Here is a 13,280-nt window from a genome sequence, read left to right as displayed (position 1 = left end):
TGTTGTGGATGGAGGGGCTGCCACATCAGCCTTACCCAAAACATTTATTTGATCATATTTAAATACTGATATTCACAAAGACAGTGACTCAATAAAAAGCCCGGTGAAGTTTCTGTGGAATAACCAGTATAAAATGTCCCTATCTGTGTTTATGATACTTGCTGAACATGTGACAGAAACCTCATGTGGAAAGGCCCGACGATGGAAAACCTGAAAATCCACTTTAAATGTGAAATAGAGAAGAAGTGGAAATTCTGAACTGAACTTTATAAAAACACTGTCTGTAGTCGTCACTGATATTTCAAAGAAGAAATAAACAAACACGGATATAAGATATAAAGTAAAACTTTATCATGACATACAAGTTTAAAGCCCTGAGAACCATATCTTTATATTACTAATATGAACAAAACTGAATGTGTGAAAACCACTTTGGAAAAGTGCTCCTCTTAAATACAATCAGCACAAACCAGTTTTTACAAGCATTCATGTATTTTGTCCTATTTTTTGTTTACTTTAATCAAAGAGAAAACTATAATATCATTATTATCATGTCCATAATAATAACAGTACAAAAATATGCACAAACCCCACAGTTGAATTAATATACGGAGCATTGTACAAGCCAAAAAACAACATAAAATTGATAAATGAGGTATTCGATAACCACTTGCATATGCGCCTGTTTTTACACAGATCAGGTTAGTTCTTAAACAATTTAAAACTGAATTAACTCCAAAATCATCTGAGAGACAAGAGGTTCTGCAGACTTCCAACTTCACAGCTTCCTGAGTGACGAGACTTTGCCGGCAGTTACTGACAACAACAACGTAAAGAAAAATCCCAAAATGCAACACCAAAAACCAAAAGTAGCATTCGGCGAAGTGACTGCAGCCTCCGTCAGTACTCGTCCCCCCGAACGCAACAGTGAGTACAGCCCACTGCCCTGAGGTATTGTGGTATAATGAGGTTGGATGGGGGGGGTGTCTGTGATAGACACACAAACACACACACACACGCACACACACACACACACACACATACAAATTCATCCACGCAGCAGGTCAGGTGGGAGGAGCCCGGACATTAAGGAGGTGACCAGACATTCAACACTTCATCACTCTTCAGCAGCAGCAGATAACTGTAGCTGTACAGTGCTGTTCCCATTTAACAAACTGGGAATTGCATGTCTGTAAATGAAACCTCATGCTCCAGATATCTCAGTAAAGATTTTAGAAGCCCCTCCTCTCCAAAGATATAACCATGACAGTAGCTCCACCAGCAGTATCCTTAATGTTATTATAAGTGCATGAAGGTACATTTCTCTACATGCTAAAACTGCTACCACAGTATGCACTGAACCTGCTTGCACACACATGAAACACACTCAACCACACACAGACATACAAAGGCAGTGAATCTACATTATCAAACAGTCATTGCTTGGACTTAGCAGATGCAACAGAAAGCTTGGACTCAGAAATAAGGAGGTGTTTTAGTGACACAGCCCAAAGTCTTTAAGCTCAACTGTTACTAAACACAAGGTCCACCAGAAGAAAAAAACACACAAATAAATAGCAAAACTCTCCTCTCACAACTGGTGTCTAACATCTGATTGAATTCTTTGATTACTCTCCAAAGGATTAAGCTCGAAGAGAAAGACATTTGTTTTATTCCCAGCCAGCTGAGTAGTGAAAGCTCCACTGTCCGGATCTCACCAGCAACTATTTTTAAGGCAGCATCTACAATTCTCACCATTATAAAATACAGTTATGTGTCATACAGGGTTCTGAAGGGTACAGCAAAAAGGACTAACAGCACCATCGTCCAGCCCCTCGAACCCTCAACTGTGATCTGCACTGCAAAACGTCTGCAAAACCTGACACGTAATGGCTAAAATACAGTCTAGTAAAAAGCAACAAGTCTGCCTCCTCAGTTCACACCGGGCTTTAAGGGGTTTCTACACAGTTAAATGCCTCACATTCAACACAGATAAAGCTAGAAAAGTCATGTCCATCCATTATGGTGTTTTGAAAATGCTAAGAATTTATATTAAAGGAGGAAAAATACCTGCATTATCAGGAAGTGGGTCTTTATAATTATTAAACTCGTGAGCATCTGTCCACTTTGGCGGCGCAGCACTGCATCCACAGTGGGTGGGATTAAATTAGAGGGAGAAGCAACAGCATCTGGGCCTAGTTCTGGACAATGACACTTAAATATCTGCTAATAGCCTACAAATAATGTCCATCTGTACATGTCACAAAATCAACGAAATTTACCTCACATCACCCTAAATATATTCTTATATATATAAAAAAAAGATTAAGTGAGATTAGATGCAACATTTTTTTCCAAAATGGACCTTGACCTGTCGTACAGTGCACCGCAGTGGGTGTGAGCAGGACAGTATTAGGGGTCTTTCTAGAGGAGAGACTGGGCTAGTCTTTGGTATTTAGCTGTGCAATAACCAGAGTCTAATATGAACCAGAGGATAAGAGTGTTAAAGCACTGGTCACATGATTGTACACATGCATATCATTCCGCTGCTGTAATCAAAGAAGATATTAACTGCGATAATGCAAATCACAATCAAATTCAAGGTTAATGCGGTCGTTTCTTCTTTATTCATCTCGACCTTTGTGACCTTGAAACCTGTGATCAATCCCACAAATCTACATATGTCAGTGAGGAAATGGCTAACGCTGTTTTCCTCTTCCCTGAAAATGATGCAGATATATCGTTCTTCTCAGAAAACAACTCGAGAAACCAAAGAAAGGAGGAAAAAAGGACAGAAAGGAGGCAGAGAGAAAGAAAGATGGAAGCAAGCATAAAAAAAGTTCTACAAGTAAATACAGGAGAGAGAGATAGCGAGCCCACCCCAGTTCTATTTGTCCCCAAAACCATAAGCAGAGTGTTAGGGTATGTTTGTGTCAGTTTCAGTTCAGGTACGATTTCCATTCACAGGTTTTTGGGGCGTCAAGTCACGATGGCCTTGCAGCCGTATGAGGTATGTAGTGTAACCCCCCTTGTGAGGGAGTCTGATGAGGTATAAACAGTCATGTAGACTTGTGCATTCTTCAGGTATGAATCCTTTCTTGTTTCCCTTTAATTTAACAGTGAGTCCTTGAAGTTGTCACTTCCTGAGAGAGAGAGAGAGAGAGAGAGAGAGAGAGAGAGAGAGAGAGAGAGAGAGAGAGAGAGAGAGAGAGAGAGAGAGAGAGAGAGAGAGAAATGGACTCCATACCAGAGGGGCGGGTATGAGGTCTGAGAACTATGTGTTGACAATGATGCTGTCAGATCGGCATTCAGCTCTGTGGCTGCAGCTGGAGGAAGGATGCATAAACAAAATTAGCTACAAACAGCTCAAATCTGATTGTGTAGCAGGGGGGCTAAGAAGGCCTCGGTGCTACTGCTCTGTAACAAAGATAGGAGCCGAGTGGAGACATGAGCTCAGGGTCTGCGAGGCTTGTGAGTTGCTGTTCCCCCAGCTTTGTGCACTGTTTGTTTAAGGACAGCGTGTGTGGACCGGGGAGAGGTTAGATTTAGGGTTTGCACTTCCAGCCTTTCTGCAATGGATTTCACATAATCTGAATTGAGGGCGGAGTTATGCAATGAGGTATTTAATGTGCCGATCTACAGCATCTGATCATTCACCAGTTTGAATTCAGCAAAGGGGGCAACAGCATGTTAAAGAAACGTGAGCGGCCCAGCTTGGAGGCCTGTCACTGAGAGGTGGCTGCTATGTACACAAGGTTCCACTGGTGAGAGTTAACCCGACTTCCCCTGATTGCAACTAGGTCAAAAAGAATACAAAAATAAAGTTGATTCAGGTTAAATATACTACAGCTCCTGAGGTAAAGACACCACTGCAGGTTACTTGATTTGAGGTATGTTAAAAGGGAAAAACTAAAAACAAAATCATTCTAAAACACAAAATCAAAAAAGACGACAAAAATGGCAACAAACAAACAAAATGTCCTAAAATAAAACTTTTCAAGTTCAGTTGTGACTACACCTGTCAGTGGGTTTTGGCTGAGCTGATTGTGTTTAGCATGTATATTAGGATTAACACGTGTGTGGATTGTGTGTCTGTGTGTGTTTGTTATGTAGTGTGTGTGTGTGTGTGTGTGTGTGTGTATGAGTGTGTGTGTTGAGTAAAATGCATAGCTGTGCGTTCGTGCACATGTTGTCATATAATATTCTCAGGCTCTGTGTTCATGATTGGACAGCCAAGACGTTGACAGGGTTGATGAGGTATTTGTTGTGCAACAGTTTGTTAATCTTATTGGTTTCTCATTGTACTGTATATTCATGCAGGGCCTCCCAGTGGAAGAGAGGCCGGGGGAGCAGGTACAAGGGGCAGCTGGAATCAAGGTGACCCGCTGGGGACCGGCTCGGCCGAGCCAGGACCCTTGGAGGAGGATGAGGAGGACGAGGGGCTGAGGGTCTGAGCCGGGGGCATAGAGAAGCCAAAGCTAGTGCTGGTTCCAGCAGGGGAGGCTGTAGCAGCGGCAGCCGAGACAGCAGGCCCCGGGCCCCCTGCAGACTTGTGGGCAAACAGGGTTCCTGTGGGGAGGGTTATAGGAGACGTCATAACATTAAGCGCAGGTTATACATCCTAACCCTAACCCTAACCCTAACACATTTAAGCTGGGTAATTATTTAATGCAGGAAAGAGATGTAACACAACATAACAATCCAAACACACCTGAGTAGACTGTGCCATTGACCTCCACTGAGACTGTGATGCTGGCATTCCCATTAGTCGAGATGCTAAGAGACATATCCTGCTGCTTCTGATCTGAGGAAGGAGAGATCACAATGTTTTGATGATTTTTTGTATATTAACATGATATATTTGTCCCTAAATAGCAACATAAATACATTTGTCTGTGCTTATACAGAATTAGTGGTTGCAGAAAGGGCTAAATACTGATGTGGCCAACTATTAGCATTTTAGACATTTAGAGAGATTTAATGTCAACTTTGCCAAATTGTGACATTAAGGTTTTCTTGTTGATCAGAGTATCAGTATTTCATACGATTATGTAATATCCACTGGATATTATTTTGACAGAAAGTTGCAACCTTTAATTTTCTGGAACAAAGTTGCTTAACACCAGAACTTCCTTGTCATTTAGTACATGAACAAAGCTATTTGCATGCTGTCTCAAGAGAGAATGTGTCAATGCTTTAACAGAAAGGACATTTGCAAATTTTGTAAATAGACTAACTTGCCTAATACTAAGATCTGCTTTTGACTTGATGGAGACACTGAATTTTGTTAGTTGAAATGTATTTCTCAAACTATCTTGAAAAACCTGGCAGCACTGACCTCTAGTGGTGATGACGGGGGCTCCCATGCGCAGGTTCATAGGCATTTGGGACGCCATAGCCAGCAGGTTGTGTTGGAAAGCCTGCTGCATCAGACGCTGCTGCTCCTCTGCCAGACGGGCCATCTTCCTCTCTGGCCCTTCTCCTCCAACGCCGGTCTCCAGCTTTTCTCTCAACTGCTCCAGTGTGGCGGCTCTTGCCAATCCAGCAACCTGGTGCTGACCCAGGGCCAGCGCCATGGAGGACCGCCCTGCCATGATGGAGGAGGTCAGGTCTTCTGGAAGAGAGAAAAATGGAATGATAGTTATATAAATTCTAATGGAGCCGTTCCTTGGTCTGCATAGACTGAAAATGTAAATTATGAATCGAGACAGCGTGAATGTTCAAGGACAGCTCTGAGATAGACTCACTGGTGTCGTGGCCAGGTACCCCAGCCTCTCACCTATTATGAATCAAGAATGTTGATTCATAATAGGTAGGTAAGTCTGGTTTAAACCTATTATAGGAAATTATATTTAAATGCCAATAAGAACAGTTTTTTTAATCAACATTGTCTAAAATGTCTATAGTCATATTTAACTGATGGACAACCTGCAAACCCCCTGTTTGTTCAAAGAACCTCACTGAGGAACAAATTCAAAGTCAAAGTAAAATCCACTCCTTGCACAAGTCAAGCCGCGGGTATTGTCGGGATACATGGCAGAGTCACATTCCAGCCAAGTCAAAGTGACATCAGATAAGACAATCGTGTAATGACAGTTATCAACAGGATCCTAATGATGTGGACTGAAGGCTTCAAAGTTCATAAAATGCCCCCCCGGCGTGGGAACCATGTTATTAATCAGCAGTAAAGTTGAGGGCTCTGAGCTGCCTGAGGCCAAACTGGTTCATACACGGTCTCTTAAACACCTGGATGGACAACACACACCCGCAAACAGACGCACACACTGACAGTAGAAATAGTGGAGGGAAGGAAGGTGAGTCATTGCTAGAACGTAATACATAAATATAACAGAGCACTCTCATACCAACATTCATGCATGCACACACAAGTAAACACTCTTATAACACACACACACACACACACACACACACACACACACACACACACACACACACATACACACACACACACACATACACACACACACAAACACACAAAAAAACCTCCTTCAATCACTTAAACCATAACCTAATCCACAAGTACTGCTCCAGTTGTGTTTATCCAAAGGCATGACCAGATGTAGTGTTTCTAAACTGCGATAGAGGGCAGTATTTCACAATAATTGCCCAGTACATCTGTAGCTAGAACCCTCCAGTCTATACCAACCACTGTAGAGAGGTTGCAGTGTTTTACATAAACATTTACCCAGTTTAATATAAACTTAATCAAACCAAAAACATATGTCTGAGCACACATACTCCCTTCTTCACCCTTCATATATTCCTCTGAGAGCTGCCTGTTCACAGGCATGTTTTAGTGGGGAAATCCCACATATCGTAAAAAAAAGATTGTATTTATGAATAAACAAAGGTTACCTCACACTACCATAGGTCCCTGTTCTAAAATTACCCTGCACCGCTTTAACATGCCTACCTTTCTTCAGAGAGGGTCCTGGTGAGGCATGCAGGCCATTGAGGACTGACGAGGTCCCGTGCCCCAGAGCTGAAAGGTGCATCTTGGGAGGGGAGAGGATGTGGGGGGCTGTGCTTGGAGAAGGGGAGAAGCGGAAGAGGCTGCTGCTATAGCTCGGACGACGGCCTTCGCGTCGGTTACTGTCGATGGCGGCCTGGAGCTCACCCGGGGAGCTAAGGCCTTTCCTCTCGCACTCAAAGGGGTACAGGTATTTCATGTACCTGAAAGCACACACACGCAAGGAAACCCGTCTGATCACCAGGGTAACATTCACAGGGCAAGCATCAAGATTATCATTGGGACTTATTGCAATTCAGAAGAAAACAACAACAACTTTAACATACCAATTTATATAATTACATTACACTGGCTTTGTTACAAAAAACGATTCTGTCTGAGCCTTAAAATATTTTCTTTCTGCAGAGCAGTGAGTACATGCGGACAAGGAATTAGGTCGTTAAAATACTTGTTTTAGTGAGAAGTACAGTAGTAGAATATGACCACATGTACTACAGCTAAGTAGTGAAAAAAAATTGGTTTTGTGAGGAGTCTACACGACATTGCAGGGGCGTTACGACTAGGCACAGTCACAGCTCTGGTATGTTTTCCATCCCATAAAAACATACGATAAAATGAACATCCAGTATTATGCATGCTGACTGCATAATGGTGGAACAGTAATACAGAGGATCAATACTAGGCTAAGAGCAGCACTGTCCATTAAATAGAGCTAGCACAGCAACCCTACACAACAAGCCGCCGACATTAAAAATACATAAAGGTTCATTAGGGCACCCTGCAAGTGGACAGGATAGAGGGGTGTAACATCTCTGGATGGGTTTCCATCAAGAGAGCGAGCGCGTTTTAGTCGAGGCTCAGCGTAAAAGCTGTCAGTCAAACCCCACCTTAGTCATTGTGAACTCTGACCCAAATCATGTCAATAAATCTATGGGAGTCAATGGGCTCTATGTGTGATGTAATGGATGGAGGGATTGAATGGGAAGAGGCAAGGTGGCCTGGTGGAGGAAACAAACTCGCATTGTGTATAAACACACTGGCACGGTTAATATTGACATTTGTATTCATGGCAACACACACACAAACCCACTTGTCCTAATACAACACCGACTTGTAGCAAAAGGGAGGTGCTTGTTTCCGTACGAGAAGTCACAAATTAGGGATTCTTAATTTAGCTGCGATTAATTTAATTAGAATTTTTATGAAATTAAAATGAGATAGACTATTTGGGTCAGTTAATAGCTGCTACTGTGGCCATTGGAATTTTTGGTTGTCGTTCCATATAAAGACTTACTGTGTGCGTAGGGTGAAAGCTGCACTAGTGATGGAGGTAGGAAGGTTGAGTCCCTTTGTGATTTCTCTCCAGATCTTTTTGTTGATGACCTCCACCAGCCCCCCCTTCTCAGTCACCAGCTTGTACAGCATGTACAGATCCAGGACCTGCTTTGCCATGATGGGGATACGATTGACAGGGGTTCCTGAGGAGAAGAGACACAAAAATCACAGCACATTAGAAATGATACATCTCAAGAAGTAATAGCTTAGTGGCACATGATGGCTGATTAAGGCTGGATGATCACCTCCTCTAAAGAGGTTATTACCATGAAACTTTGTGGAAAGATGAGGAAAAGGTGAGAAAAGAACCCAGACATGTTTTATGCAGATCTGGGATTTTTTAACTTGCTTTAACTTAGCGAGATAGGGCATTTTTCTGCATTTTGTTGAATCTGGTTTCGATAAAAAAACACACCTTGCGTCCCGAATATGGGACGCGATTGCATAAGGAGTTAAGAGGACTGATATTTGTGAGTGTACACAATTTGATGCTGATCCAAATGACAAAGTGATTCTTGTGAATTTACATGTGGTTATGGCGGAGGTATGTGCTCTACTGAGTGACCTTCTAGTTTCAAAATGTGTATCAAGTGTGCATGTTTTTAACACAGGGTCCGTCTTAACAGGAATAGAACAGTAATACTGATGGTTTCTCTTATGTGCATTCCGACTGAGATATATTTGCATCGTACAAAAAAAATTATTTAAAGTTGCTACAATGAAAATAAAAAAAGTCATATGAAGTCTACATACTGTGTATTTATTTATTAAAAACTGCCCAAACCCCCAGGATCAATTTATGACCTCCAGACAGTGAACTAAGTGGTGTCATATTGCTGGTTAGACAAGGGTGGCAGACCTGTTGCCTGCATGCCTTTTAAATTTGGCTTGAAAACATATTAGCCCAGTTAAGGCAATCTGGCTTGACCTGGAAAGGGGATTCGCAACCAACACAAAGCAAAGCGGCTCTAGACTTTTGATACAGATGCATTAATCTTGTCAACAGCTTATCTGCAGTGGGGCTTGCAGGGACGTGTGGGGAGGAGGAAGGGGGAGGACAGCGAGGGAGGAGGAGCTGGACGCTTGCCGTATGCAACAGAATCAAAAAGTGCAATGTGCAACAGTCTACGCATGGAGCGGGAGGAGGGGACTGGGGATTGTGACGACCTGCTAATCCATGGGCTGCGGTGGGTGGGGGCTCCTGGATAGGCCAGTATAATGAAGCTCATTTAGAGGATTGTACAGAGTAAATCCACACCCCTCTGCTGTTAGTGCTGCTGGGCCCGGCACATGGGGAATCACACAGATTTGCCCTCTCAGTTAATGCCAGCCAATCCTTCAGCCCCTCCACAGGCTGCTCTTAACCTGGAATTGGACTCATTAATGACTTTGTAAAATAGCAGTGTGATCAGGCCATGAAGATTAGCCCTGATTCATTCTCTTAAATTAGCAACATGTCTTAAAGCCATGTGCAAGGGGTGAACACATGGACATGCGTAAGTGGGGAGATCAGGAAGGTGAGGCATCACTGTAAAATGTGATATTATATTCATATCATATTAAATGTAATGTAAGCGGTTGGAGAATTAAACATTTCTTCCTCTTTAGTTCCCTTAGTTTTTCATTTAGAAATAAAACAGAGGACAAAAGCTCGGACTGTGCTTGGGAAGGGGAATCAGTTCATAATAAAGGATTATAATAATCAGAGTTGCTTTATATGATGGTTGGGAAAGATGATGAACCTGTTGCTTACGGTCTTTACATTCAAACACAGGCCAGCAAGGAATTATGACCCACTGGGATATCATAGGAGAAGTGGAAAATATATGTAGGAACACGGTATGTGCAGTGGAACCAGTTTATTAGGTACACCCTTAAAACCTAATGCAATACAATACATCATATGTGCAAAAACAAATTCATGAAAATAAATATTCAAGGATTGAAATAGATTGCATTCGTTGGAATTGGTGTACCTACAAAAATGTCAAATAAAAAAAAAATTGCACATCTAGAGTCCTGTAAAACGGCCCACAAACCTCCTGTCACCTGGTCAAATTAACATAACCAAAGCAACACAGCACCATGGTGTGGTTAATATTGTGTCAACTAGTTAAAGCTGAAGAAAATGCTGTTCTTGGAAAACAGCCATCTTATCTCCAGAGCCAATTACCAATTAGCAAACCAACAGGGCCCTTTGCCAAGATGCCTGCTTCTTTTACATATCATTTAAATTAGCTATGTAAAGAGCACGAGGAGAGGAAAAGTGAAATATCATTTAATGTTCTGGACAAAGACCAAGGCTGTATTCCCCATTTAGTTATCCAGCTAATGTTGATTGTTTAAGCAATTGTTGGTAGTTATCTTCAAAGTTCTTGAGTTGAATTATTCCTTTTTATAATGAAATCCACCATTTCAAAGTCACCAGGTTAACAGTATATAGTAGTAGTAAATAAATTACAACTAAAAATGTAATAGTAGAAAACAATACAATACAATACAAGTTACACATTCCTGCTAGGCTGTGCAGAACTTCCACCAGATCTTTGGGCAACAGAAACATTTCCAGAACACACCATGCAGCAGGAATGCATTGCTGCCAGCGCCTCATCGGTTCTTTAATGCAGCATTGGACATCAATCCTGCATCAAACAATTAGTACAACTAGAGGGGTCAGAGATCAGCCAGGGGTTATTGATGTGTGAATTAAATTGCAGGTCAGCAGGAAGCCATGTTTTCATACAGGCCGGGCCGTGAACAATGAGAGCACAACAAATGAGACACAACAGCACTGGCCCCATAGTGACAGGCCAGCAGTTGGTTAGGCTTTAATTCATGTCTATGCTTTTATTCACCTCTTTATCAGCAGATGCTGTCACATCAACATCTGAATTAACACATTTACCAGGAGCTATTTTTTAAGCACATAGCCATAAACAAGACGAAAAAATTACAGATTTCAGATAAGAGAGCCGAGCGTAGCGTGTGTGTGTATGTATGTTTAAAAGGAAACCAAATGGCTATCTATATATCTTAAGCGGACCAGAGGTGCTTTTGAAACCTAAAACTGTATTAATTAGTCAACAAGTGACATTAGCCAGGTTTGAAATGTCAACACGGCTTGACCACATATGAAAGGGCTGGGAAAGCACCTTTGATAATGCCATAATTGACCAAAAATCCCATTACCAACACTTGGGCAGTTACCCAGAGAGTTCTCTAATTTGAGAGAATAAACTTGCCGCCGCCTTTGGAGTCTAACATCTGCTCCGTTTCCAACCCTGGAGACATTTAGGTCTAACAGGCTTAATTAGACCAGTCCAAAACATCTCTTTTGATCAGAGCAGCACAACTCCTCTGCCTCACAGACCACTCCATGCCCCTATTCTGCTGTTATTACTGCTGCCATTTAAACCTCAGTGCCTACTTGTCTTTAGAGAAGACTGGAGACAACATGAGCGTCACTGACACAAGATCACTGCAAGGTATGTGCAGGCTTCATGTGGGCAACTATTGGGTATTTCCTTTCTCTGTGAAGCCGTGATTTGTCCACTCGGCTGCTCTCAGCCAATCTGTAATTGGCTGCAGGCTTCACCTCCCATCATCCTTTGCCCTGGACTGATTTTCCCCGAGGGACAGGGCCATCAGGAGCCTAGTGATTAATGGCACCAGGGGTCAGAGGTCCCTCTGGTGGGAAGTGCCGCGGCTGAGGGGCCCTGAACCACTCCCTAAGTCTTTCCTCTGACTTCCACTGTGAACACAAGAGCCACACGGCTAGCTTCACGCGGCTAGACTTCAAATGATAAGGGATATAGATACAGAGTCTGACAGAGGAGAAAAAGGGGCAATGAGTGTGGCTGAAATGGACATCTTGAAAAAACTTAGTGAGAGACTTTCATTTAGGGTTTAGCAGAAGAAAAAAAAGTTTGATATTAGATGATGTAGCGGATATTTTCTGCAGAAAATCAATTGTTTTTATATTTGATAAAGTTCATTCCTGTGTTGATTTCCCAGAAGGATAAAAATCATTGACACTATAGGAAAATAAAGCTCTTGACAGAAACACAGCAAAACGATGATAAAACACATTCATTAAAACTTCATTAAAAAATAAAATATGTCATCGTTTTATTCGTCATTTCAGAGGCTGGTGACATTTATTAGACATAAACAATATGTTACTAACCTTTGATAGACAGAGACAGATCGTCCATCTGAATAAAATAAATAACCTTTACCACATATTTATATCTCAATGTGAGGACAAAAAAGAGGTCATTTTATCTGACCCCTGACCTATTTTTAGCAGGAAACAGCTGTTCACATTAAAGGGCCTCTATAATAAATCAATTGGGTGTCCCTGACGCTAGTGGTTGTAAATTAAATATCGCTGACTTCACAAGAATGGCATTTTTTAAGTTACAGAGCGACAGCCTTCCAGCGGACAACATACAGGAAAATAATTTTTTTACACAATGTGCTTTGGCTGGTTTTAACACCGTCTATAGTGAGGAAACACAAGAAAAACCAGAGGAACCGGAAGAAAACACCACATCATCGCATTGTCTATGGCTGCTTTAATTGCGCCAATCAATTTAAAGATTATTTAATTGGATTATTTTTGCTTTTTTGGACTCTGATTAGTTGACACAAATGCTGACACAAAGAGGAAAAACAGAAGAACAACGAAGGAGAAAAGATAAGAGGGAAATGAACAAAGATTAAAAATAAAAAAAGATAACAGAAAAAGAAGGCATGAAGAGAGAGATACTTCTTGCTACCTCTAGGAGGGGGGGAAGGAAGGATGGAAAAAAAGGAAGGGGGAGGTGCAGTAGCTAGCCAGCTGGAGAAAGACTGGATTACTGCTGTAAGGAAGGTGTCAGCCAACACAAACAGCCCCTGGCTTCATAGCAGTGTCTGAGTCCTTTCAGAGCACCCACAGCCAAGCCACCCA

At 42.0% G+C, this 13,280-nt stretch overlaps 1 protein-coding gene across 3 annotated transcripts in view; it reads right to left on the bottom strand.

Annotated features, from left to right (window-relative positions):
• Positions 1-329: 329 nt before the first annotated feature.
• LOC128445888 (AT-rich interactive domain-containing protein 3B) overlaps positions 330-13,280 on the bottom strand; it is a 51,076-nt gene continuing 38,125 nt past the window's right edge. For 2 of the 3 annotated variants that reach the window (XM_053428777.1, XM_053428794.1), the window contains exons 5-9: positions 8,286-8,469; positions 6,935-7,194; positions 5,339-5,614; positions 4,712-4,804; positions 330-4,569 (exon numbers count right to left, since the gene is read on the bottom strand). In XM_053428777.1, coding sequence (XP_053284752.1) covers positions 4,373-4,569; positions 4,712-4,804; positions 5,339-5,614; positions 6,935-7,194; positions 8,286-8,469 — 1,010 coding nt within the window. In that variant the 3' untranslated portion in view covers positions 330-4,372. The remainder of the gene's footprint in view (positions 4,570-4,711; positions 4,805-5,338; positions 5,615-6,934; positions 7,195-8,285; positions 8,470-13,280) is intronic. The other variant, XM_053428785.1, reaches the window with a different exon arrangement.

This window comes from Pleuronectes platessa, chromosome 1 (assembly GCF_947347685.1).
Source record: "Pleuronectes platessa chromosome 1, fPlePla1.1, whole genome shotgun sequence".
NCBI classification, from domain to species: Eukaryota; Metazoa; Chordata; class Actinopteri; order Pleuronectiformes; family Pleuronectidae; genus Pleuronectes; species Pleuronectes platessa.
Note: the sequence above shows the minus strand (reverse complement) of the source record. Positions and strands in the feature narration are given on the sequence as shown.